A 26,209-nucleotide genomic window follows, 5' to 3' on the forward strand; every position below is an offset into this window, starting at 1 on the left:
AGAGAAGATAATACAATCGAGACAAATGTCAACAACAAAAAATCCTCGACCGGCCCAAAGTGAAGCGGCCCACCGGGAACTCTCCCAATTACCCACCCCAGCCCTGTTTACAACGTTAACAGGGCAACTTGGTTGGCGTTGCCTTTTCAGCGTAAGATATGCAAGGTGTGGCTTGAGAGCGTGTGAAATGGTTGAAATGCATGTGTCTCACGGCCAATGCGTGAGAGTTGGCAGCCCTGTAATTTATTATCTCCCAGGTTGCAACAAAACTAGCAGCAGTAGTGGAGTTTGGAGATGCAATCCACTTCTTAAATCTATCTTTGCGCTCGTCTAATTTCTCCAGAAGTAATGCAATCACACTTTTTCTCTCACTCCCAACTGGGTACTCGGCTGCAAATGTAGCATGCATTCCCTGGAAATGTCTTTCCACGTTACTCTTTTTGTTATTTGACAACTTCTCATTACAAAGCAAACATTCAGGCAATCCTTCCGCATTGGCAATGAAAGCAAATGATTCGGTCCAAGAACTGTTGAATCCTCTGTTCTCCTCAGCTATCTCTCTCTTTATCCCTTTGGGACCCATGGCCCATGACACACCCACCGGTTTGTTTGCAACAGCCAGCTGTCTGGCACTACGCCGAACTGAAAGAAACGTGTCGCAGGCTATGACGTAAATCTTTGTTGACAGAACGAAGCAGAAGCAGACAGACGAAGCAGACAGAAAAATATTAAAACATTTCTGTTTTAATAATTGAAACAAAAAATAAGTTCACACAATTTTTTTTTCTTCATATTTTTGAAAAAGCTCCAGGGAGCCACTAGGGCAGCGCTAAAGAGCTGCATGCGGCTCTGGAGCCGCGGGTTGTCGACCCCTGCACTAGGTGATCGATCATTAGAAGGGGGGATGGGATATCGCACCTTTCAAACAGCCTGAAAGATGCAATCACAGTTTACCAGCAAAAAAAAACAAACAGAAGAAACACTGTGCGCAATGTAATGCCCGTTTGGTTGTTTAGTCCATAGATGTGAAGGGAACAAAACATAGATGTAAAAGGGAACAAAACATATTCAAAATGATCTGTCAGGCTAGTTTTATTAGAAAGCCACCCTGCAACTTTTGTTTTGCACAATGTGCTACTGGTCTATTATAGACAACTGCAGTCTAACCTGCAATGTGTGTGACATCCTTTAGCCAATAAATTACATTGATTGAAGGGCTACACAACAAACAAATAATGAAATAATCATAGACTAAGAACTTAAATGACAAGTTCATTTTCTGACCTTGGGCCGGTTGCACAAAACACCTTAAGTTTTTTAGTTAACTATGACACTTAAGGGTACATTTCTCCTTAGCTAAGGGATTTACTTAAGGGGGTTGCACAGAATCCCTTAAATAGTTTCCTTAGCTAAAGTGCAACGTTAAGGGATTTACTTCATTGAACGTGATTTCACAGCAGTAAAATTTGACTGTTTCCACGGAGACCGTGTTTGTTCAGTTGTATTGCTAATGCATCACCCTAGTAGCTCTAGCTTAGATCTAGCTAGCTTATAGACCTACAAAAAGGCAAGAAGACCAAATTGGTCAGAGGAGGAAAATATTCTGCTTCTACACAAATACAAAAAAGAAACGTAAATTTGATCCACAAATAACTGCAAACAAAAAACAACAAATGCAGGACAAAATTTCATAAAAAATAAACTCAAGAAGTTTGGTGAAGCGGTCAATTCAGGAAATAAAAAATATAGCTATATGATAACTTAGTCCAAAAAAGAGAAGCAATGTCAGGAGGGAGTCCAATGAAACTGGTAATGCCAACTTTACTTGTAGGTCTTGTTGCTACACAGTAACGTTTAAGTGAGAGCTAGAGCTACTTCTTCGAACTGTAGATCAAAATGAGATATTTTAATTTACCGGCGTGAGTCTAGCTACTTACAGCGGTAGCATAAATAGCATTCATGTTTAGACTGCAGAACAATAGCCTAACAGTGCTATAGGTGTGGGATGGGTTAATTTATCTACATAAACGCGGCCATGTTGCGGTAAAGAATAAGTCAGAGGTATTTTAAGTTTTCATCCTTACGTTGTTTGCTAAGGGCTTTCGTGCAATGCTTTAACAAACTTGAAAGGAATCCTTAAGTATGAGACCAAGATAAGGAGAAAAACGTAAATACTTAAGGGAACATTTAAGGAAACCTTAAGGAAAAGACTTAAGGGTGCTTTGTGCAACCGATTTATATTTTAAGGAAACCATAACTCTGATTTTAAGGTAAATCTTAACTTAGTGTTTTGTGCAACTGGCCCACTTGCCTTTAGCTCCGTACATGACGTACCATCAAGCAATGATTACATGTCAGTAACAACGCCCCTGTCTGAAGATTCTGGGCCGGTTGCTCAAAACACCTTAAGTTAAGATTTTCCTTAAAGTCAGAGTTAATGTTTCTTTAAAATATAATAGGTTTCACAAAGCACCCTTAAGTCTTCTCCTTAAGGTTTCCTTAAATATTCCCTTAAGTCAGGGGTGTCAAACTCAGATAAACAGTGGGACAAAATTAAAAACTGGGACAAAGTCACTGGCCAGACATTTATTGAACATAGTGAACATATCTGTTGTGAAACCAAACTAATTTTCATCTCCTTTACCTTCTGGCGCTTCTGCTTTATATCCAGGTCCTTTGAGCCTACTTGTCGTGGTGTTTTGTTTCATAGTATTTTTGTTATATTCTTCTGTTACAGCCATATTGGCTCCGCACAAGGACGGACTGGGAGTTAAAATAGGCCCTGAACTTTTATCCAGACTGGCCCACTAGAACCAGCCCCCATATACGCCACCACAGCTTCCCTGCCAATGCATCCACATTGTGTGTTTGATGTAATGCAAGTTAGGGAGTTTCACAGTTCACAGTTTCGCAGTTCATGTTCACGTTTTTTTGGCCTTTATTTGAGCGCAAAATAGTTTTTTAGCCGTATTATAGGTAACATAGGCGTTTTTTCAATTGGTAAAACCTTGTTTAGTGAAGATGTCTTTTTGTCTCTTTTTTTTCAGCCCCTTACGTTTCTTAGCCTGGTATTCGATCGTTTTATAAGGTGCGTTCGACTTCATGTAGCGCCCCTTGCCTGCAGCCGCCGGCAGCCCAGCTGACTTAAAGCAGCCAATGGCATTCTCAGCTTCAAGTCAGCCAGCTGCAGCCGGCGTCGCTGGCGCTGCATGAAGTCGAATACAGCTATAGTCTCTACTAGCTAGCTTTCGATCTCAGTGTCACTGTCGTGTGTAAGTGAGACAAAGGGGGCAGGGTAAGGGCTGCATAGACGTTCATTGGGAATAAACCAACTGGCCTTAGGGAAAGGGGGGCTGGCCAACCGTGTCGATCAATCTTCTGCTGATTTATTAGTATCTTAGTTAAAAGGGCAAGGCAAGTGGCCCTCCGGCCCAGCAGTGTCTCGGCCCACCGGGAATTCTCCCGGTGCTCCCGATGGCCATTCCGCTACTGTCTCTGCTCACAAGACAAACAGGTCTGTCCTGCTAATGGACAGCCAAGTCGAACACACCTATTCTGTCTCCCACCTGTCTAGAAAGCTACTGTTTCAATCTTCCATTTGGCCATTTTTTGGGAGCAGTGTCTGACAGCTGCCCGAAAGAATTGCAAATGAATAAAAACCAGTGGCGGGTTCTTTAAGACCGCAAGGGAGCTCAGCTTCCCCTAAAATGACAACAAATTAATGGTCAAATATTTACTATTGTGTTAACATTTTAGATGCATTAGAACACTTTCATCTCGAAGACGAGTTTGTTCAAAATCAGCTACATATAGCAGGTCGACTGACTCGATTTCCTTCTCATACATTCCCGTAGTGTCACAGTACATTTCCCTGTTGAAGCCTTGCGTTTTTTTTTTTTTTTATAAGTCGCCTTTCTGTTGAACATGCAAAAACTACAATCAAATCTGAGATTTCTCGACGACAATCAGAGACAGAGAGACAAATTTAGCCGTTAGTTTTATGTTTTATGTTAGTTTAGGAGACCATAGGTCGAAGAAACGTGAGAACTGCTACGGGGTTGCTCAAGGAAGCTGCCTAGGTCCATTACTTTTTTCTCTTTATATGTTACCCCTCGGTGACATAATCAGAGAACATAACATGAATTTCCATAGCTATGCTGATGACACATTTAGATTACATTTACATTACATTACATTTATGCATTTAGTAGACGCTTTTATCCAAAGCGACTTCCTAGAGAGAGCTTTACAAAAGTCACTGATCATAACAACGAGGTAGTCCCAAACACTGCAAGCAGCCAAAACATGAAGCATACATTGTGAAAAACTAAACAAGTGCCAAAGGGAAGACCCATAAGAGCATGCAGTTATACAAGTTACAAATTAAAACAACATGAACCCCAAAAAAGTGCAAGAATATACCTGTAGAAGAACAATCAACAGTAAAATATTTCACAGCGAGTACAAGAGTTCTAGCCTGACGTTGTCAAGCCCTCTGTGACATGCTTGCGTGTAAAAAGGGCTAAACAAATAAATTTGATTTGATTTGTCATACTGATAATTCTAGTCAGAATATGAGTCTGAAAACTCTCCGTTGGGCTGTGACTATGGGGCGTGTTTCAACCGAACTCGTAAAACAAATGCTTCTTCGCTCAATTGGATAGACCTACAACCAATCAGAGCAACGTAATATGTTGTTTGTCTAAAACAAGTTCAACCCAAAGGCTCTTTTGTGACGTTGTTGATTACGTTACTGTTGATCATCTGTCCATCATGGTATAAAGCCCGCCCTGGCAATTTCATTGGTCCGTCCAGATCCTGGTTTTATGTAGTTGTTCCCAATACGAGACCCTCCAGACCCAACTTCCCGACCACATTTTTTTGTGGGGACAAGCATTCCTAAGTGCCGTTGTACTCCCAGAACAAGTGCGTCTTGAGTCTTTTCTTGAAGGTGGGGAGACAGTTAGTGTCCCTGATGGAGGTGGGGTGCTGGTTCCACCATTGGTGGGCCAGGCAAGAGAAGAGCTTGTGTGAGACGAGTTTGTGTTGGGACCAGGCGGTCTTGAGCGGTAGGACCACCAGGCAGTTGTCTGAAGAAGACCGTAGGTGACGGGTGGGGGTGTAAGGCTGCAGGAGAGACTTGATGTAGTCGGGTGCAGTCCCGTTTACTGCTCAGAAGGTCAGTACCAGGGTCTTGAATCTGATACGGGCCGTGATGGGTAGCCAGTGGAGAGAGATGAGGAGCGGGGTAACATGGAAGTGTCTGGGTAGATTGTAGACCAGGCGGGCCGCTGCGTTCTGAATCCTCTAATGAGGGCGGGTGCACATGCTGGGAGACCAGCGAGCAGCGAGTTGCAGTTGTCCAACTTGGAGAGGACCAGTGCTTGGACTAGCAGCTGGGTGGAGTGCTCAGACGGGTATCTCCTGATCTTCCGGATGTTGTAGAGGGTGAATCTACTTGACCGGGAGACTGCAGCAATGTGGGCCGTGAGGGAGAGCTCGTCATCCATGGTAACCCCAAGGTTCCTGGCAGAGGATGAAGGGGTCACCGTCGCAGATCCCAGGGTGATTGACAGATCGTGGGAGATGAAGGGTTTAGCCGGGATGATGAGAAGTTCTGTTTTGGCGAGGTTCAGCTGGAGGTGGTGCTCGGTCATCTAGGCGGAGATGTCTGTGAGGCAGGCCTCAATCCTAGCTGAGATCCCCAGATCAGTCAGGGGGAACGACAGGTACAGCTGCGTGTCGTCAGCGTAGCAGTGGTAGGATAAGCCATGGGAGGTGATGATTGGATACACAACTATATAGCCACTGAACCCAACAATGCAACGGCCATTAGTTCCATTACCAGCTGCCTGTTGGCAATAAACAAATGGATGAATGATAACTTTCTTAAATTAAATGAAGACAAAACTGAAGTCTTACTATGTGGCCCCAAATCCAAAAGAGAGATGCTTACTAAGAATCTAGGAGGTTTAACCCCCTGGTTTAAACCAGAGGTAACAAGTCTCGGTGTAATCCTGGACTCAGATTTGAATTTCAACTCTCACATTAATAAAGAGACCAAAACTGCTTTCTTTCACCTGAGGAATATAGCGAAGGTACGACCATTCATAAACCAAAATGATGCAGAGAAGTTAATTCATGCTTTTATATCCAGGCGGCTGGACTACTGTAAGTCACTTTTCACTGGTCTTCCCAAGAAAACCACTGAAAGACTACAGCTCATTCAAAATTCTGCAGCTAGATTATTAACCAAAATTAAAAGTAGAGAACACATTAGTCCTGTCCTAGCTACTTTACACTGGCTCCCTGTTACCTTCAGAATTGACTTTAAGGTCCTATTCCTCACATACAAAGCTCTACACGGACAAGTGTAGCACTTCATTGCTAACTCTCTTATAAACTACACACTTGCTAAAACACTGCAATCATCAAATGCAAGCCTATTAGAGGTCACCAGAAGCAGTCATAAGAAGATTGGTGATGCAGCCTTTGCCGATTACGCCCCAAAACTATGGAACAAATTACCCATAAATATTAGGGAAGCAAATACCGTAGACAATTTTTAAAGACAGCTTAAAACCTACCTTTTTACCAAAGCATTTAACTAATTTTTTATCTCAGAACGGTTTTAAAACTTTTAGTAGTTATATTATTGTTTTATAGATTTGCTTTGGATTCCTGCAAAGATTGCAGCTTGTGTTTCACTTGCTCTATCGCTTATGTGTTACATTTTATTCATTCTTGTTTACTTTGTAGTTTTTATTTTTACTTTGATCACTTGTATTATTGTTTTTGCTGATTTTATGTTTTTGCTGATTTTATGTAAAGCACCTTGAGCTGCAATTTTTGTATGAAATGTGCTATATAAATAGTCTTACTTACTTACTTACATCCCACACCTATAGCACTCTGTTAGGCTACTGGGCTGCAGTGTCAACCTGAAGGCTATTTATGCGTCGGCTACCGCTGTAAATAAAGTAGTTAGCCTAGACTCACGCCGGTAAATGCGTTTGATCTCATTTTGATCTACCGAAGAAGCTAGCTCTCACTTAAATGTTACTGTGTAGCAACAAGACCTAAAAGTGAAGTTGATATCACTAGTTTTATTGGACTCCCTCCTGAAATTGTTTATATTTTTTGGACATAATCATATTAGTTATCATATAGCTTGCTATATTTTTTATTTCCTGAATTGACCGCTTCACCAAACTTCTTGAGTTTATTTTTGATGCAATTTCGTCCTACATTCGTAATTTTTTGTTGGCAGTTATTTGTGGATCAAATTTACGTTTTAGTGTGTGCGTTCTTTTTTGTATTCCTGTAGAAGCACAATATTTTCCTCCTCTGACCAATTTGATTTTCTTGCCTTTTCGTAGGTCGTAGCTAGCTAGATCTAAGCTAGAGCTACTAAGGTGATGCACCACTAGCAGTTCAACTGAACAAACGCGGGATCTGTGGAAACAGTTGAATTTTACTGCTGTGAAATCACAAAAACCCTTAAAGATTCACCTTAGCTAAGGAAACCATTTAAGGGATTCTGTGCAACCCCTTTAAGTAAATCCCTTAGCTAAGGAGAAATGTAGTTAAGGAAAATAATTAAGGTGTTTTGTGCAACCGGCCGTTGGTCATTTGACCCTTAACCATGCTACAAGTAGGGAAAACCGGCTCTACGCTTCTATTGTTAAACTGTGGTGTGCAGATGATGTACTCCAGGTGTTTATTACTTGAATCGAAGTTGCTTTTTCTTCCTTCCAGTTGGACCTAATCACTGACCTGCTTGGCACCCCACCTCTCTCTGCCATGGCATCTGCTTGTGAAGGAGCCAGGGCCCATATCATGAGAGGACCACACAAACCGGTACTTGGCCCATCTCCACTACACCACTCCACTAAACCACTGACTTGACAGATGTTGGGTAGTTACAGTCTGTGTATGTTCTGGACATAATGTAATCAAACATCAGTTACTTTATAGGTACTTGTTTACTATGTTTTCATAAGCTAGTACCTCTTAATGTCTTAAGATGTTTGTATTTTGTTTTATCTTGCTTCCAGCCCTCGCTCTCAGTGTTGTACATGCTGTCAGATGGTGCAACCCATGAGGCAGTGCACTTGTTGTGTCGGATGCTAGTCTTTGATCCTGTGAGTACATTCAAACAGTGTGGTATAATTGCAGTTATAATGTTAGGTGGCGATGACTCTGTATGTCATGGTGGATGACAAATATATTTCCCATATCCCGTGTACTTAGTCTAAGAGGATCTCTGGCAGTGATGCTCTCTCCCACCCGTATCTGGATGAGGGCCGATTACGTTACCACACCTGCATGTGCCAGTGCTGCTACTCTGTACCCAGTGGCCGTGTGTACACACGTGACTTTGAGCCTCCTGCCGACAGGCCTTTCAGCCACAGCTACGAACACAGTCTGCTCTCTGTCTGGCAAGGCAAAGGTGAACAGGCAATGTTTTTGCTCTTTTACATTGTCATTTCAACTCATGTTTTAACATCAACTGTTAATGAGAGCTCTAACAAGTTATTATAAAACCTGACACTACTTCCGAAAATGGGTGCAAAAGTTAGCAAAAATAATTGGGCAACAGAGGGATTGCTTTAACTTTATGAAACAGATTTGTGTTCATAGTTTGGCAACATTGTTTTTCACTCAGAGCTCATCCATCGCTTCATAACTGAGCATCAGCAAGGGAAACGAGTGCCACTATGCATCAACCCCCAGAGCGCAGCTTTTAAGACCTTCATTAGGTGAGCAAGTGGCGAAAGGAGGTGAAGGGTCAAAGACCAAGCATTGTACAAGATTGAGCCAAACATAACATGCTAATTACAACGTCTTGTGTTCTTTTCAGGTCTACTGCTTGGCATTCCTCAAAGGTCTCCAGGAAGGAGGAGAGATGAAAGAACATATTGTGCCCAAAATGAATCGTGGAAAATGCATACTAAAACGGGGTTATTGATTTGAAAATGACAAAGATTGATTTGGGTCTCTTTGGGAGGGAGCTGTGATAGAAGAATCATGCCAATCTATCAAAAAAACAGACCAATGGCTATACGATCATAGCAAACACTTACCAATACCACATTTCCTTTCAAAACTAGTCTCTAAAGGAAAACATTTTACAATAGTGAAGACTTTAACTTCTTGCTACTTAAGACTGCTAATCTAAAGTGTAAAGATGCTGCTGACCTAAAAGGAATTTTGAAAGAAATAGAAAAAAGAAGCTGAATAATTATTGAGAAGTGTAGTAATAGTAGACCTGAATCTGCTTGCACCAATGTGGCTGATATTAGAGGAGGAAAGTGATGTTAATTGTTTGCTCCATGTTCAAGTCATTCCAGCCTTGTGCAATAAGGAACATCTCAGCCGCTACACTGAATGACAGATGTGTGTAGACCAGACCCCAACCTTTCCACTTGTTGTATTTGAGTAATTCCCCACATTCACCAAGCGTGATGCATTTTGCATCAAATATAACATGGCTGTAGCCCTTTGCGGTGATCATGAACACGATTGTATTTAGTAATTGAAAATACTCCAGCCTGATGTGAGATTAATTTCTATCCTCCATCATAAAAGGTAAAATAACTAAAAATGATCTGATCGAAAATGAATCAATCAAAACCTGTGTTGGGGGCATTGGTGGGTAAAATGTACTATGCTAGCTCAAATGACCAAACTTTAAAATACGGTGATTTTTTTTTGGGGGGGGGGGGTTGCGGCGGCATGTATGATTGTGTGGTGTTATATTATCTATTTATTGTGTTTGTATTTTCTAGCATTAGTGGCGGTAGACAGTACTTGGAGATTATTCTTAAATCCTGTTGTGTTGAGTGAATACCGAGCACACTTTGCTTCAGTTATCTTTATTATTACCTCAACAACTTGTGAGATCGAGAGGGGGAGCCAGTAAACACTGGGTCTGTATATAGATGGAACAAGCTCAACTACTGTGTACTGTAATGTGATGTAATTCCTTTGAATGAAATCACACAGTTCTTTATGGGATGGTCTCAAATCATCCCCGAAACCATCACAGCTTTTGTGAAGAGGACAGTGATTAGTCAAGAGGAATCCACATGGTAACAATGACAGCTGGGCCTCTGAAAGGCCAATGTATAACTGTTCATACTTCAGAAACCTGTCCAGATGTACCTCCAGAAATGCACATGGTGGTTGATTTGAAACAAGGCATTTTTTGTTCTGTCTCACCCTTGAAGGAGTGGGATTGAAGAAGAAGTTCAATTGTTTGCTGCTTTTTTAAATTATATTTTTAATTCAGTTTAAGGCTCAGGTGGCCCATAGCAGACTGTGAAAACTGACAATACAAGCACCAGATGTTCACCAACAAGCAAGAGTGTGCCTAACCCAATAAGTGGAACCACAGAGCTGTGTATGTTTTACACAAGTTGGGATTTACATCATAAACAGTTCCTATGGCAGTCTTTCTCCAGTTAAAAGTAGAAGTTCTCTCTTAATCACAGTATTCATTTTAACATTATTTGACCATCAAACCTCATTGTTGGATGTACCTGGCTCATAGCTGTGTTTAAAAAAATATTTCAACCTAAACCATTCCACCACTCGAGGCCATTGAGGAGTGATAGAATGTTACAAATGTATGCATGTGTGTATTATGATCTAAACAGAGAAATTGGATTTGAATACTGTTGTTGAGTGTTCAGTGGTAGTAGTCAACACTGACAACCCTTCATTTTTATAATTTAATTTAACTTGATCTTTGGCCATTGTTATAATTTATGTTTGTGATGTGATCCCTTATTTTGCCCTTTTGTTGGTTATCCAATGTTAACCTTTTGTTAGTAAAATTTTAGAATAGAACGCCAGGGTTGGTTCCTTCGACTCCAATGCACCCTCTCTAAACATTAGATATCTTTGGTATGTTTGTGTGAATAGAATGTGAATCACACTCGTTTTCCTTTGTTTGGATTTTGTCAGTAGGTGTAAGGGAGAAATGGAAAGCAGTTAAAGTGCTTTGTTGTTAGATAGGCATGGGGGAGCGGCAGTTCACCTGGTCTATATTGTGTAGACTAAATTCAAAAAAAATATTTGTTGATTATGAATATAAAACCAATGTTGAATACTGCTGTTTTGAAAATGTTTTTCCTTTTATTTTGTCATGTTTAGAAAAGGATTTTGACTTGTTCCCAACAAATACTTGAATTTCTTAAAACATTTCTAGAATAAAGAGTAGGTAAATTAATAAATAGTCCCTGGAGAATATATATTAGATTTTTAATTGTGTTACACTGATTTGTTTATTTGTACAACATTTTCCTTCAAACATTAAACCAGTTGTCATCTGAAGCAGCAGTACAGGTGTCTTTATAACCGTGCGCACCAAAAGATGAAATATCCACACTGGTGAGGTGGATCACTTTATGGTCCTCATCAGTAAGTCAAGGTAAAACATACTTTATTGGGTATGCTTTGAGGCCAAACTGATCTTTTGAAGTAATGTTTTTTTGTCTCTTGCTATGTAAGCTTTATCACAGATAACTTTTTTACTACTTTTGCCACTTTGTTCAGAATGACAAGTAAACTGATAAACTCATGCTGGGTGTTAATTCCATTTTCTTTCAAAAGTGAATTGTGGCAATGTGCATGTAACATGCTGAGATACTGGGCCTCATGTATAAATGTTGCGTACGCACAAAAAGCTTGCGTACGCTGGTTTTCGCGCACACGGTGTGATGTATAAACATGTAAAGGGACGTGTTTTGTCTCACTTGACGTGAGAATGTGCGGCCCGTCCGCAAAGTCTTCTCTGGCTCTGTAACGTGGCAATTTCTAACTGAAAAGTACCGAAACCCACCAAACATTAAGAAATAAAGTTTCCACTACTACGTTTATGACGTTGACTATTCAAAAAACATAAAAATATAAGTTTGATCATTAATGTGGACGATCACATCATAATGCCAAAACCCAAAACGGGAAATTCTATATAGCCTTCTGTTTAATCCGTCACCACTTAATAACTTCTGTTAAACTTGAGGGTGTCAAACAAACGACAACATCACTCAGGAAATGAATGTCACGCTAACCCTATAGCTGCCATGCTGTTATGATGCGCCACCACTCGTTTCTCCTTGTGCTGCCTTCGGGTCACATGACCCAAAGGTTCATAACGAACCATCGTTGTATACCCAATACAAAAACAAAAAAATATTTTAACCTTCGCAATGTGGGGGTCTGAGACAGCCCAACAGTTAAAAGAAAATGCTTCACTTTGTTTTTGTATGCAATAAAGTTGTTGCAATACGACGGTGGGTCACAAATACCCCTTTCCCACCTAAGCCGGGCCGGTGCTGGTGCTTATGCGATTCGGTGCTGGTTCTAATCTAAGAACCAGCTCGATTTTCCACAGACTGAGAGCCAGAGTAGGGCTACTACGTCATACGCCTCCGTTGTCCTAGCAACGCAGCATGAAATCATTGTAACAACTCATTACAACATTGTCACACACAACAAGTAATCAAACATTGAAGTCATTGTAACAAAAATGGAGGATTACCTACCAGTAATGTTTATATTGGCTATACAAACGTATACTGCACTTCGTAGACGTGCATTTACAGCTATTTGTGGTCGCTATGAAGAGAGGTTACGTTCAAGAAGAACGGTAGGCTAATTATCTCGAACGTTTTGGCTGTTAGTATTATAGCTAAACGTAGCAGCTCATATGGACTATACCTGTAAACAAACCAAAACATACATGATTTTACCTTTGCAGATCGTATTATGGCTGAGGCCAAGGCGGAGGTCACATGTTGTGTGGACATACCCCGATCACGCTATTGGTGGGACACAACGGATTTCAGCCCTGCACAGTTTGTTCAAAACTTTCGAGTATCCCGGGAGTCTTTTGAATACATTTGCGATCAGGTCAGGCATCTCATGGGCAGAGTGAATACAAATTACCGTCTCGCTGTTCCTATGAGAAAACGTGTAGCAATTGCTCTCTGGAAGCTGGCCACCAGCAGCGAATATAGGTCCATCAGCCACCTTTTTATAACCGCTGGAGAATACCACAGTGTGTTGGCGCAATAGACGGAAGCCACATCCCTATAATTGCACCTCAGAAGTATCCCCGGGACTACTTTAACAGGAAAGGGTGGCACTCGATCGTCCTACAAGGAGTTGTGGATGGGAAAGGCCTGTTTTGGGATGTGTGTGTGGGCTATGCAGGGAATGTGCATGATACTCGAGTGCTAAGGCAGTCCCATCTATGGGAGCTACTAAATGATGGGGAATTACTGGGAAAGAACAAAATAGCCATCTCTGGCATTAACGTTGGACACTATTTAATTGGTGACCCGGCTTACCCCATGCAGAACTGGCTTATGAAGCCCTTCTCCGACACTGGCAGACTGTCAGCAGAGCAACACACGTACAACTACAGACTGAGCAGTGCGCGCTCAGTTGTAGAGATGGCTTTTGGGAGACTAAAGGGGCAATGGAGATGTCTCCTCAAAAGAAATGACTGCAAGCTGGAGCTGAGCAAGACGATGACCTTGACCTGCTGTGTACTTCATAATATCTGTGAAGAGCATGGTGACAATTTCACTGAGGAGCACGACAGGCAGTTCAACATTCAGCCTCCAGGTCAGGCATTGCCTGAACATGGTGAGCTGGAAGGGGCAGACATTAGGGCAGCCATAATGAGCTACTTCAACAGAAGAGAAGAATAAATGTTTGTACTGCATAGATAATTCAATTGCAAAGAGTCCCCTACAGTCTCCTCCCTTAACTGTGTTCTGTTCTGTTTACCTGATAAAAGCTGCACATCTCATCAATTCAAGTTTGAGTTGTTGTTCACATATTTAAAACTGAAGAACAAGAATAAATTGATAAATAATTATATTTTTATTAATAAATAGTTAAATATAAAAACAAGAATAAGTAGATAAATAATTATATTTTAAATTCATAAATAGTTAGATGTAACAATGCATATTTCATTTATTGGCTTGGGACTCCATTGCCGTCACCATGCGCCCCATAAGACCCAGCAGAGCGCCCGTATCTGCCTCCATTTTCTGCATAATCTCCCAGCTGAAATCTAAAAATCTTGTGTCCGCCTTCTCCATATAGTCAATTAAGTCCTCGTTTGCACGCTTTCTTTTTGCTGTTCACAAAACAAAACAATACAGATTAGAAAAACAAAAGAGGACAGTGCACAGACACAAGGTCTACAGTAACGACTTCACTTGGCTTACCAAAACGTGCGTTTTATAATTTGTTAACAAAACACATTATTCCATTAACAGACATCCCAAGTCTCCCGAAAGCTCCCGCATTTTAATAGCGTCTCCCTGACACCAGCTATACAATCTCCCTGAAATCGGGGATTTTGTATTTATAGCGAGCGAGAGACTGTCAAATGGTCATTTCTGGTAGGGGGGAGGGGAGTAAGCGCTGGTAGAGGGGGGTACAGCGTCCGGATTGCGTCCCGAGGGGGGGGGGGGGGCACCCCCCTGAAATGAGTCTTTGCAGGTCGGGATGTCTGCATTAGCCTAATGCACAACACATCTTACCTCCTTTGGCTTGCTGTACAGAGCTAAATGGTGCCGGTGAGCTGCTGTCCCGTGGCAGTGGCAAAGTTGTTTACTCACCCTCCTCCACTTCCACATCAGTAACAGACAACTCTATAAATAGCCAAATCAAGAGAACTGTGTCTTAAACATAGTCTTGCAAACTTAACTTACATCAACTTCAGTCTTTTTGTGGTGACAAACGTCAACTCGTGAAAACATTTACTTTTTACCTTTGTAGCCATGGTTACGGATAGTTAGCTAAATCACAAGAGCTAACCTATTAGCTGTTTTGGCAAGCTTCAGCTGCTAACGTCAACAACTTTAACGTTACCAAGCGATTTAATGCAATGTTAAAAGGAGACACAGTTAATAAATATATTAAATTACTTGACGTAATGAGAAGACCTACCTGAGGCAGCGAAACTTTGTCCGCTGTCATCCATCAATGCCTCCAGCATTGCTGTGGCTGAATTCAGCACCCCCCTCACCTGACAAGCCGGTCTGTCACCTATTACTATGGAGTCAAATTAGGGTCAATAATAATTTGCAGGAGCAGAAAAAGATTAGCAGGAGCAGAACAAGATTAGCAGGAGCAGAACAAGATTTGCAGGAGCAGAAAGCGATTTGCAGGAGCAAAAATAGTTTTGCATCCGTAAAAAAGTGTTGTATTATGCGAATTATTTTTGACAAACACTTTTTTTTACGGATGCAAACCTTTTTCTGCTCCTGCTAATCTTGTTCTGCTCCTGCTAATCTTGTTCTGCACCTGCAAATCTTGTTCTGCTCCTGCTAATCATGTTCTGCTCCTGCTAATCTGTTCTGCTCCTGCGAATCGTGTTCTGCTCCTGCGAATCGTTTTCTGCTCCTGCAAATCTTTTGCCGTGTCAAAATCGGGTCAAAAAGGTGTCCTATCAGCACGTTGCTTGTTGAGTAGCCAATCATAATGCTGCTCACCAACCATCCAATAATGGGGCAAAAGATTCTAGCGCGGCGCCAAGTTCTCTGATTCAACATGGAGGAGCCTGAGGCGAATGCATCAGTGACACAGGTGGGTTAATTACAGGTTAATTACATCACGGAACATGCCAATAAAGTTGTATGGTTAGCTACATACAACTTAAGACACCTTTGCGGGCATCCCAGAGTTTGTTAAGTTCCATATTTAGTTCATGTGGTCGCTGCTAATGTCAACACTTACTAATGGGAAGAAAAGGGTCAAACTAGTAGGCTAACCTAGCTTAAGGTTGACTAGGTTCAGTTTCCAATCTGAATAATTATAAGTGGTCACAAGTTGGAAAAAAAGGTAGCATGGGATACTTAATGCGACCATTAAATAAACTGTTCTAGTGGAGTTTGTGGGCTCAAAAGCGTAGCCTTTTGAACTCGGATTGGAATCAGATGCATGTGTGGTTGTCTGTCGCATATATTGCGGCCTTCCGAAATATTCTTGTTGCAATTGACTTTACTGGTAAATGTAGCGAAACACTGGTGGTGGCGATGCATTTTACAATGGATACAGAGAAAAAAACACAGTGTGTCTTGCAGGACCAGAACTCCTTGGTGGAGAAAGCTGTTCGCAGCTTTGTGGACCTCGTTTCTAGTACACAGGCTAAAGGGCTAGTAGCACGTGCGCCACAAGCAGGCACTACATCCCGAAGAGACATAAGGGTATGGCACAAGTATATTTGATTTATTGCTTATTATTGTTGTTCATTTTAACAGGTTCAACAAGGCAGGAAACACGTATTGTATTTTCATCTGAGCTAGTTTGTGCGATTTTTTAAAATTACATTTCATATCTTTATCGCGTGTTTTCACTTTTCCCCCGCACATGCATACCGGCTCAACTCTGAGGCTGACTGTACTTAAGTTAACTCGCTTTTGTCAGTTTTCACTGTCGTTGCCACTGGTTTGGTTAGGTATATAGTTAAATCCAATATTGTGTACGAGTTACTGTTGCAGTGGAATAGAAGTACTCTTTATGCTCCAGCCACCAGTGCGCCTCCAGATACCAGCCCAACAGCAGGCGTCTTCAATACCAGCCCCAAATTCGGTTCAGAGAGATATGCAAAGGTATGATAGTGACATGTACAGTGTCCAGGGTTGGAACAATCCAATGTTAATAATGTTGAAGGGTTTGTACACCCTAATGTTAGACCCTCACCAATACATAGGCTATCACTGTAATTCAACTGAATTTCTCCCTTTAAATAGTTTTTGACCTTTCTAGGATGATTTTTGTATATTTGTATGATTGTATTTTTTTATACAGCCAGTTTTAATTTGTTTGTTAGATCATTTCCAGCATTCTATCAAGGGAGGAAGAGTAGAGGAAAGAGGCCTTTTCCAAGCCCCAGTGTCATAATTCCGGCTTGCAGACAGTGTCAGCTGACCTTTTGTTTGTTGCCCGAGAGCACTAGTAAAACTCCTAAAACGGAGACAAATCTTCTGCAGGCAGGACTTGGAAGGCGTTCGATTTGCATTATTGAGAATGCTGATCACGAAGAGGTATTGCATGTCAGTATTTCACTTCAAATGTTGAAAAGGGGTGTGTGCAGTAACCTCCCTGAAATTAGTTGGTGCAGGTTGGGATGTCTCAAAATGGTTTTGGCACAATGGTGTCAAAATATATATTTGGTAAATGTAAATGGTCCAAGGGGTTCCTACTATATCAATACCTTATGTGAGAGATGTCTGCAAAAGTAATAATTCGAATTTAGGAGCACAATCACCTCTTAATAGAATAGTTTGGGTTTGTCCAAAACTGAAAATGAAGTGGAGGATGCATTACAAAGAATACTAATTTAATAATTTTCTGGATCTAGATTACCAGAGTCCTCACTGAAGAATACCCGAAAATGAGGGAACTAACGGGTGGTTGGCTGCTGTACAAAGCGACAGGTATGGAGTATTGCTGTGTTTGTGGTTTATTAATTAATATCCAACAAACCATATGTTTGTGCAGGGGGAAAGAATAAAATACGAAGGATGCATTTAACTCACCTGCGTTTTCATAAATGGGACAGCCGTCCACCCTCTGTAGCATGAGGTCTTGAATGCATGTTTCACAAGTCTGGGTGTTGGGACAAAGCCAAAGTCTTCAAAATACACACTTGCACAAAAGTGTTAAGTAATTTAATATCTTCCTCCTAAAAAGCTGTCATATGTCTTATCCTTTTCTTGATGATACATCATGTATTTTCTGTTTAAAGGTGGTACTGGACAAAGAAACCTTTCTGTGGTGGCCCAAGGCGCTGAAGGGTACACAGTAAAGACGCTCAAGTTGAGCTCAAACAATGGCAAACAGCTACTCTATATTGTCCCTCTTCAGGAGAAATTAGACACTGCACCTCTTCCTCCTCATGCTGCACAGTTCAGCAAAATGCCAAAGTCATGCTGCAAGACTTGTGGGATAGCTATGCCCCTTCCATTGCTTGTCATTCACATTGAAACTTGTAGACATGTAAGTAATTCCACCGTTAATCCTCCACCTAAACTTAAAACAGCTGGGATCCAACATCATTTAAATTGATTCAATTTGTGTACTGAATCTCACATGCATTGCCAGGAATATGCCCCTGAACAGCTCCAGGAAGGTGACATGGAGATGCAACAAGAACAAGATGTTAACATCGAAGATCAAGTCCAGGTTAGAGGACAGTCAATTTGATAACTCAGTATATCCACACATTAAATATTCTGAAGAAAACAAACTGTACTTTAATACCCTTTTAATTAATACCCTTGCTCACTTATCACAGTGATATGACTGACTATGCCTACAGATCTATGGTATTGTGTTTGTGAAGAATGTTTAAGTTTTCTGTCCAGTCTACCTGTCCAGTTTGTGGTGGCCAGTATCCTGCCGTTCTCTTGCCCTATCATGCCAGTTCATGTGGTGAAAGGTAATAAAATGTATTTGAAAAACTACAAATTAAAATTAGAACCTGCACACCGGTCAAATCATCTATAAACTGAAATCCATTTGATTCAAGTACACCTGAGAATCTGCCAAGTTCATCTAGCAGTCCAGACTTCAGAGCTAGACCACAACGCAGTCAGGAAATGCATGGCAGCATTTCAACTCCTGATCTTGATGCTGAGATAAGGGATTTGGACACACATGGAGGTAGGTAATCGTAACCCTAAAAATAAAATTCCAGTTCACTTATAGAATTTTGAAACTTAAATATTGTAGTTTTCAAAATGCTAATTAAAAATGCGTCTAAGTGCTAAGCATAATGCACATGACAAAGCCCAACATTGTTTCCAAATGTTGAACCTAATGTACAGACACAGTAAATCAATAAGAAACAAATTTTCTTAAATCCTTTTTGTCTCAGATCCTTTTGTTTTTTGCTTTATTATAGTTTGGAAAAACATCCTTTGCCCCCAAGCAGCAGTGACCCTCTTCAAAAGAGAGATTTTGCAACAAAAGGAGATGGAACCCCCAATCCGGGCAAACTTGGACATCCGAGAGGACCAAGTATCCCAAAGTAGGCAAATACTAGCCTTCTACAAAAGCCCAGAACTTGACTGGGCTTGCCCTCTCCACTGCATTTTACACGGTAATGATGTTATGGAACTTAAATCTGTTATAATGTAACATACAGTGTATGCATGAATATTGGGTAATATTTGTGTTGTCATTCTTAGGTGATGCAGCTGTTGGAGTTGGAGTCCAAAGACACTTCCTTAGCTTGGCAATGTCTAGACTGCAGCATGGATTCAACATAAACAGTGGTATGTCCATGATGGTGAAATGAGACTTTGTGAAACATGGATGTTTTTTGGGCCATTTGTATACCAAAAGAGGTTCACTGATCAGATCTGTAATTAGTCATTTGATTTCACGGGGACTGAAGGGAGTGTTGGTTTTGAAACCTTGCACTTGGTTCAAGTTTAATTGCCAAGCAAGTAAGATTAATGCTTGACAGCATCAATGTCTAACATGACAATGGCTATGATTAAAGGTAATACTTTATCTTTCTCATTTACCTTCATTTTTTTTTTATAATTCATAGATACAACCAACATCACTCTCCTTTTTGAAGGAGAACAAGACCACCTCGTCCCCTCCACCTCCCAGGTCCTGCTAGAGAGTGACCTCTTTGTAATTGCTGGAAGGATGATTGGGCATTCTTTCTTGCACAGTGGCCCTTCACTTTACGGAGTCAGTGAAGCAATAATTCACATGTTGCTCCATGGAAATGTGGATACTGCCACAATTACCCTTGCTGATGTGGCAGAGCTGGACCTTCGGGAAACTATTGGCATGGTAATAATATTATTTGGAGGGGTGGGGGTTTGGATAACATTTCAGCCTTTTAGCATTTCATTGTAGATTGTGTTTGGAGAGGGCAGGAAATGTGGGAAGAGAGACAGTGACATGCAGTAAACGCCGCAGTGAAGCCCCAGTCAACACAGTGCGTGCATTAGTCCGGAACCACTGGGGCGCTTAGATATATTGCACAGGTGTCAGTTGGAATTAATATGTTAGTGTTGAAGATGACATATAAAACTACATTTAGTTTGGTTAACCATTGTTATGTTGGCTTTTAAGCTTGATGGAGATGAAGTCCTGTGTGACCAGCAGAGGAATGAAATCAACAATCTTGCCTTTTCCTGGGACCTACCTGCTGTAAACAAGGCAAATCGCAGATGGCTGTTCCAACAACTGATGCAACATGCGGTGAGATTATACCTGATAGTCATCCCACTATTACATTTTGTGTGAGTAATGCTCAGTCAAATCAATGCTTCCCTTACGCTGTAAGCATACACAGTGTACTGTTACTGCAGCCCTTCAACATCCACAATTTAATTAAGTCAATTTCTTTAACTCTAGGTGATTGGACGAAGAACAAAACAGATCAAACAAATAAAAAAGGGACTCAAGAACACGAAGATGTGGACATTGCTTGAAGAAAAGCCAGAAACAGCCCAGATTGTTTTCCCTCGGCATGCACAAATGTTGCCCACTGCCCAGGTAAACACTGCCAATTTAAGACTTATGGTTAGTTTTAGTTACTGAACTTGTTCTCATGCCATTAATGCAAACACATTGGCCAGTGTTTTGGTAGTATGTGCCCTTGCTTGAGCTGGCCAAATTGGGCCTCCCCATATGGATTATTGTTAAACATGACATTTTCATATTGGTTCCAGAAAATCCTGAAATTGTCTATATAATAAGTCACACCATAGAAATAGTCGTACATGGCACATTAATTGTCCGACATCACCTGAAACATAAAGAAACCCCTAATATTTAGCTTTATTTTTTATCCCATTAGGCAATCTTAAGTCAAATTGTCTGGCCAGAGGAAGACAGCGATGATGAAGATTCCTACCCACTCAGCATCCAGAACCAGACTGCTGGATTCTTGAGGACGTTTATCGAGACAGGTATCAGTCCAATGACAAACATGTAAAGTGACAATTTCAGTATTTGTGGTAGAGCCACAGTTTACAATTAGTTTTTATTACAAACACTAGGTGATTGTTTTTGCATTGTAACATCTGTTAATACTGTCATGGTAAATGAGTAAAACACAGATGATCTTTAAGGACATACGTTACAATTATTTTGTTTTTGTCTTTGAATGCAGCTTCTCCATTCCACCTCGGACAGCTGACAAAGTTTTGGGTAGGGTGGGAAATCCCTACTGGCAAGATGGAGGTTAAAGTTGGGAAGGGGGAGTACCTAAGGTCTTCCACATGTTTTGGAACTTTACATGTGCCTGGGCACTTCAACAACTATGAGGAGTTTTCTAAGCATGTAGAGAGCTGCATTGCAACATGTGTTACAGGATTTGGTCTTATTTAGACACAGCTAGTCACTACACATGCACTACAAGGCATTGGCAAGGCATTGGCATTATTTTTATTTTACATGACTAAATCAGTTCTGAAATTTTAGTGTGCCTTACACTCCCTGTCTTGATTCAAGGACACTCTCTACGTAGTTGAGTACAGCACCATAAATGTCTGCCCCAAAACACTGAGATGGAGCAGTGGGATTTAAAAGTTCATTCAGTACTTCCAGTTCTTCAGTGCTCAAGGGAGATGCCAGTTCAGGCACCCGTACTCCGATTAGGTCGGTTTCGGTCATTTCCATGTCTGGAAAATGGACCCCCTGTAATAGTGTAATGATTAATAACATTGGATTCTCTGAATAAAACTACTTTTCATTTCACATGGTCTTCTTCTTTACCTCAACATTGTCTGGAGGCTCAACAGGGCTCTGGATCTTCCCAATCTCCCACAGCTGGTTAGGGGTGAGATTCCTTTCAGTGCGGATTGAATGGTTATCCCAGGCATCTGTGAATGTGTCAAGATCTTCCTGAATTCGGGGCAGAAACACATACTGCGCACAGAAGAGGTGTGTGCAATTTGATGGGTCGAGAAGGTCATCCTCCTCAAGGCTGTGGAGCAGATTGTAATAGATGCTTGAAACGACATTCCAAACATCACGCCACAGGCGCTCTATCCTGAAAGACAGAAAATCAACGAAATCAAGTAGGGATGGGAACCAGCGGAGACTCCCACATTTGATTTGCAATGTTTGGATGGATGGCATAATAATGGGTATTTCTGATTCTGAAATTATTCTGATTTTTTTTTAACAAAGTTTACAACTAATACATTTTAGTATATAACTCATCAACACCATCATTAACAGCTGTAAAAATTAAGCTATACACCAGCAAAACATTACAGACAATACAAGCATACATCATTATTACCTTTGGTTATGTACGCTTTTCCCTGAGATGAAGCTTCCTCTTCCACAGCCACGAATGTCAAACATATGTCTGGCAATGTCTACGTTTTCCACACCTTGGTCGCCTCTCACCCTTGACAACCCATACAGATGTTAACATTTCAAATAATTTTGAAAATTGCTTATCACTTACGCAATTATTATTAATAATAATATGATTAATTAATTATTACTGTTCTAGCCCTAAAAATGATTTCACTGTTGATAACCCACAGTTTAAGATTGTTACTACAAACAAGAGGGTGTAGTATGAGATCTAAAACATTCTTTGTGGGCATATCTAAAACATTCTTTGTGGGACACAATAAACCCCATGGTTACATGTTTACATGTAAACCTTTTTTTAAAAGCTTGTTACCTAGATGGTAAACCATGTTTGTGTACAGCCTCAAGGAAGAACTCAAGAGCTGTTGCCGCCTTGTTGTTGTTGGCTGCTTGTAGGTACAGGATCTATTGTGGAAAGTTAAAAGTTGGAAACATAAACATCACTTAAATGAGCCATCAACTAATTAAATACTGGCCCATATGTGTGTGTTGCTTAACACAAGGTGCGCAGAGCCGAGTACTTTACTCAAGTCAAGTTCTAACATTCCATTCTGATTCTCAAAATCATATATCATTTGTTTTGCCGACATGTGAACGCTAAATGCATTTATTAGTGATGTTTATCCGGTTTAGTGAACATATTTGCATTTTTCACATAAACATGTTTCCATCATGTGTCATGACATAATAATTGCGCTTACCAGTCTATACACAATTATTTTCTTACCCCTGTTCACTGGGGTCGTGACACCTATTCTGCGCTTATAGTGTCAATCAACATACTTAAACAATGACATTGCTGTAAAATTCCATGGGTGTTCTAACCTTTCTTGAAAATCCGTCTATTCCACCAAAGATTACCACACCATATCTGAAAAACAAATTCATTGTTTAATGTATTAATTTAGCGCCTCATTCTTCCAGTAGGTATAAATAGCATTGACGCTCTTTACACACACATATAAATACACACTCAAACACACACAGTTTACCTGATCAACTTGTGGTTGGTATCAATATGCAGGAGTGAGAGAGGAGCTGGAACGCTGTAGGTTCTTCTTACAACACACCCAAGGCTGCTCATTCTCTCCAATATACCTAGACTATCAACGCGGTGCATTGACTCCCATACTCTGGCCCACTGAACTCTATGGCCTAAAGCCTTGAGACGTCCCTTTACCATCCTGTGACCTATGCGAAGACAGTGAAAAAGATTGTTATTAAATACATTTTATTAGAGGAATAGTTTGGGATAAGCTCATGTTTAATTAAATAATTTAGGCTTTTGACATGTTCTTAGGGTTACTAAATCCAAATATTATCCTACAGTAGTTAAATGTCCCTTTTCTAAATACTGGCATGACTCAGCAGCCGTCTTTAAAGCCAAGGACAAATGTATGAAATTCCCCACAGAAAATATTTACAAAAGTTGTTGCTGTAAAAACACCTACCTAAATTTGGGGAGTCTTCCTTGATTGCAGAGATCAAGTTGTCAAGCTCGTCATCAGTCATTTTACTGTAGCCCTCCCTTACGGAGAGGCCCCACTCTTGCATCCTACGCCTTATTGTCTTAATTGATGCGCCAAACAGTTTGGATATAGAGGGGACAGGCAAGTCCATGTCTAGCATGTCCTGGAGGTGGTCTTTTGAAATGAACAGCTTTGGACGCCCCCTTTCTCCAACAGTCTTGTCAACCACAACTGCTGTTCTTCTCCCATCTATTTCACTGCTGATGAGGGTGACCAGCTCTACAAGACCTTCAAGTACCTAAAAATAGTATTTTGTCAATGAGCCGCATTCATCAGAGTGAAACAGTTGTCCTTTTATGTCAAACGGAAGCATTGTTATTAATCTTAGGCTTATCAATAAGGTCAAACGTTTGATTTGAGTAACTTATTTTGTCAATTCATAACTACTACTACATAGATTACACCTTGATAAGCCAAAATATAAAATAAACCTAATATACAAAATAATATACAAAACGGTATAATAAATCTTTAATATACATATAATATACAACCTAAGACAAGTGTTAAATACAATTAGTGCAATATTGCTGATCCAACCAGTAGCTGAAAGTGACAGTGTGTAAAGTGACTAAGTGTCGACAGTGTATCAATGTCCATATCAGTGTTCATTCAAAAGCCTGATGGCCCTTGTTATAATTGATCAGAGTTGAGGATGGCACAATTCAGCAAAAAAAAGACATTAATTACAGCTATATTTACTCAAAAGGAAAGACATGGTTAGGTAAACATGCTGTTCCTGGATTGTCTGAAAATGCAGTTTAAAGTGTTGTCTATTTCTGCAAGGCTATGATATTATCACACCACATCGAACAAAGACTATGAAATCTACCTCCTGTGGAAAGTGTATGTGGGCAGAGAGTGAAGTTATTAGAGTCATTTCACTCGAACAAATGAACTCTAAATAATCCAGGTCCATGGGCTGTCGTTGAGAGGCCTGCTCCAATCTCAACTGCAGTCTGTTAAGAAGATGACTTCCCACCTGACAAAGTTGTAAAGAAAATACATTCATTTATTTATACAATGAACCATTTTTGTATAAGAGCCTACACCCTACGCAAATTGTAAACTCTTAAAAGCTCTTTCCATTGTAAAATGCATCGCCACCACCAGTGTTTCGCTACATTTACCAGTAAAGTCAATTGCAACAAGAATATTTCGGAAGGCCGCAATATATGCGACAGACAACCACACATGCATCTGATTCCAATCCGAGTTCAAAAGGCTACGCTTTTGAGCCCACAAACTCCACTAGAACAGTTTATTTAATGGTCGCATAAAGTATCCCATGCTACCTTTTTTTCCAACTTGTGACCACTTATAATTATTCAGATTGGAAACTGAACCTAGTCAACCTTAAGCTAGGTTAGCCTACTAGTTTGACCCTTTTCTTCCCATTAGTAAGTGTTGACATTAGCAGCGACCACATGAACTAAATATGAAACTCTGGGATGCCCGCAAAGGTGTCTTAAGTTGTATGTAGCTAACCATACAACTTTATTGGCATGTTCCGTGATGTAATTAACCTGTAATTAACCCACCTGTGTCACTGATGCATTCGCCTCAGGCTCCTCCATGTTGAATCAGAGAACTTGGCGCCGCGCTAGAATCTTTTGCCCCATTATTGGATGGTTGGTGAGCAGCATTATGATTGGCTACTCAACAAGCAACGTGCTGATAGGACACCTTTTTGACCCGATTTTGACACGGCAAAAGATTTGCAGGAGCAGAAAACGATTCGCAGGAGCAGAACACGATTCGCAGGAGCAGAACAGATTAGCAGGAGCAGAACATGATTAGCAGGAGCAGAACAAGATTTGCAGGTGCAGAACAAGATTAGCAGGAGCAGAACAAGATTAGCAGGAGCAGAAAAAGGTTTGCATCCGTAAAAAAAAGTGTTTGTCAAAAATAATTCGCATAATACAACACTTTTTTTACGGATGCAAAACTATTTTTGCTCCTGCAAATCGCTTTCTGCTCCTGCAAATCTTGTTCTGCTCCTGCTAATCTTGTTCTGCTCCTGCTAATCTTTTTCTGCTCCTGCAAATTATTATTGACCCTCCAGGATGTCATAATATGGGTTTTTCTTACTAGGACGACCACTGCCACTTCGCCTAAGGTCCTTCTTCTGGTCCCTATATTCTTTTTTTCTTTTATTTATTAATTGCTTTATACTTCTGTCGTAGCCAGCCGCGGCCATCTCCAGCTTTATATTTTCAAAAATGGGTTTCGTTCGAACGGCACCATCTAATTTATTTTGAACCTCTGTGGTGGACCAC

At 40.7% G+C, this 26,209-nt stretch overlaps 3 protein-coding genes and 1 long non-coding RNA gene across 6 annotated transcripts in view; 2 read left to right on the forward strand and 2 right to left on the reverse strand.

Annotated features, from left to right (window-relative positions):
- nlk1 (nemo-like kinase, type 1) overlaps positions 1-11,340 on the forward strand; it is a 42,892-nt gene extending 31,552 nt beyond the window's left edge. For all 3 annotated transcript variants that reach the window (XM_084676838.1, XM_084676839.1, XM_084676837.1), the window contains 5 exons: positions 7,759-7,860; positions 8,058-8,144; positions 8,254-8,452; positions 8,669-8,762; positions 8,864-11,340. In XM_084676838.1, coding sequence (XP_084532964.1) covers positions 7,759-7,860; positions 8,058-8,144; positions 8,254-8,452; positions 8,669-8,762; positions 8,864-8,912 — 531 coding nt within the window. In that variant the 3' untranslated portion in view covers positions 8,913-11,340. The remainder of the gene's footprint in view (positions 1-7,758; positions 7,861-8,057; positions 8,145-8,253; positions 8,453-8,668; positions 8,763-8,863) is intronic.
- A 2,598-nt stretch (positions 11,341-13,938) lies between these two features.
- Positions 13,939-15,088, reverse strand: LOC146253748 (uncharacterized). Its single transcript, XR_014731866.1, has 3 exons — positions 14,983-15,088; positions 14,574-14,684; positions 13,939-14,164 (listed from the first exon to the last, which is right to left on the reverse strand). It is a non-coding gene; the product is annotated as an uncharacterized LOC146253748 (long non-coding RNA).
- Positions 15,089-15,557: 469 nt separating this feature from the next.
- Positions 15,558-21,768, forward strand: LOC146253749 (uncharacterized). Its single transcript, XM_084678507.1, has 16 exons — positions 15,558-15,621; positions 16,119-16,241; positions 16,564-16,646; positions 16,868-17,081; positions 17,399-17,474; positions 17,786-18,036; positions 18,142-18,222; positions 18,405-18,478; positions 18,569-18,702; positions 18,944-19,141; positions 19,230-19,316; positions 19,598-19,851; positions 20,137-20,265; positions 20,422-20,562; positions 20,867-20,978; positions 21,182-21,768. The coding sequence occupies exons 1-16, from the start codon at positions 15,586-15,588 to the stop codon at positions 21,397-21,399; spliced, it is 2,211 nt and encodes a 736-aa protein (XP_084534633.1). The 5' UTR covers positions 15,558-15,585; the 3' UTR covers positions 21,400-21,768.
- Positions 21,499-25,522, reverse strand: LOC146253750 (uncharacterized). Its single transcript, XM_084678508.1, has 9 exons — positions 25,472-25,522; positions 24,763-24,912; positions 23,853-24,168; positions 23,394-23,592; positions 23,227-23,272; positions 22,715-22,806; positions 22,319-22,429; positions 21,787-22,063; positions 21,499-21,708 (listed from the first exon to the last, which is right to left on the reverse strand). Exons 1-9 carry the CDS (start codon positions 25,505-25,507, stop codon positions 21,499-21,501), a joined length of 1,437 nt encoding a protein of 478 aa, XP_084534634.1. The 5' UTR covers positions 25,508-25,522.
- Between the last annotated feature and the right edge of the window lie 687 nt (positions 25,523-26,209).

The sequence above is a fragment of the Hypomesus nipponensis genome, chromosome 17 (genome assembly GCF_054491055.1).
Source record: "Hypomesus nipponensis isolate SF chromosome 17, ASM5449105v1, whole genome shotgun sequence".
NCBI lineage: Eukaryota > Metazoa > Chordata > Actinopteri > Osmeriformes > Osmeridae > Hypomesus > Hypomesus nipponensis.

Bases quoted from the DNA above. Each gene is read 5' to 3' on its own strand.
- LOC146253749 (XM_084678507.1), top strand. From the start codon at position 15,586: ATGGAGGAGCCTGAGGCGAATGCATCAGTGACACAG. The intron at 18,037-18,141 runs GTAAGTAATTCC...ATGCATTGCCAG, and splicing joins ACATTGAAACTTGTAGACAT to GAATATGCCCCTGAACAGCT. The intron at 19,142-19,229 runs GTAATGATGTTA...TGTCATTCTTAG, and splicing joins TCTCCACTGCATTTTACACG to GTGATGCAGCTGTTGGAGTT.
- LOC146253750 (XM_084678508.1), bottom strand. From the start codon at position 25,507: ATGGAGGAGCCTGAGGCGAATGCATCAGTGACACAG. The intron at 23,593-23,852 runs GTAGGTGTTTTT...GTCTTCGCATAG, and splicing joins GGAAGACTCCCCAAATTTAG to GTCACAGGATGGTAAAGGGA. The intron at 22,807-23,226 runs GTTAGAACACCC...TTTCCACAATAG, and splicing joins TAGACGGATTTTCAAGAAAG to ATCCTGTACCTACAAGCAGC.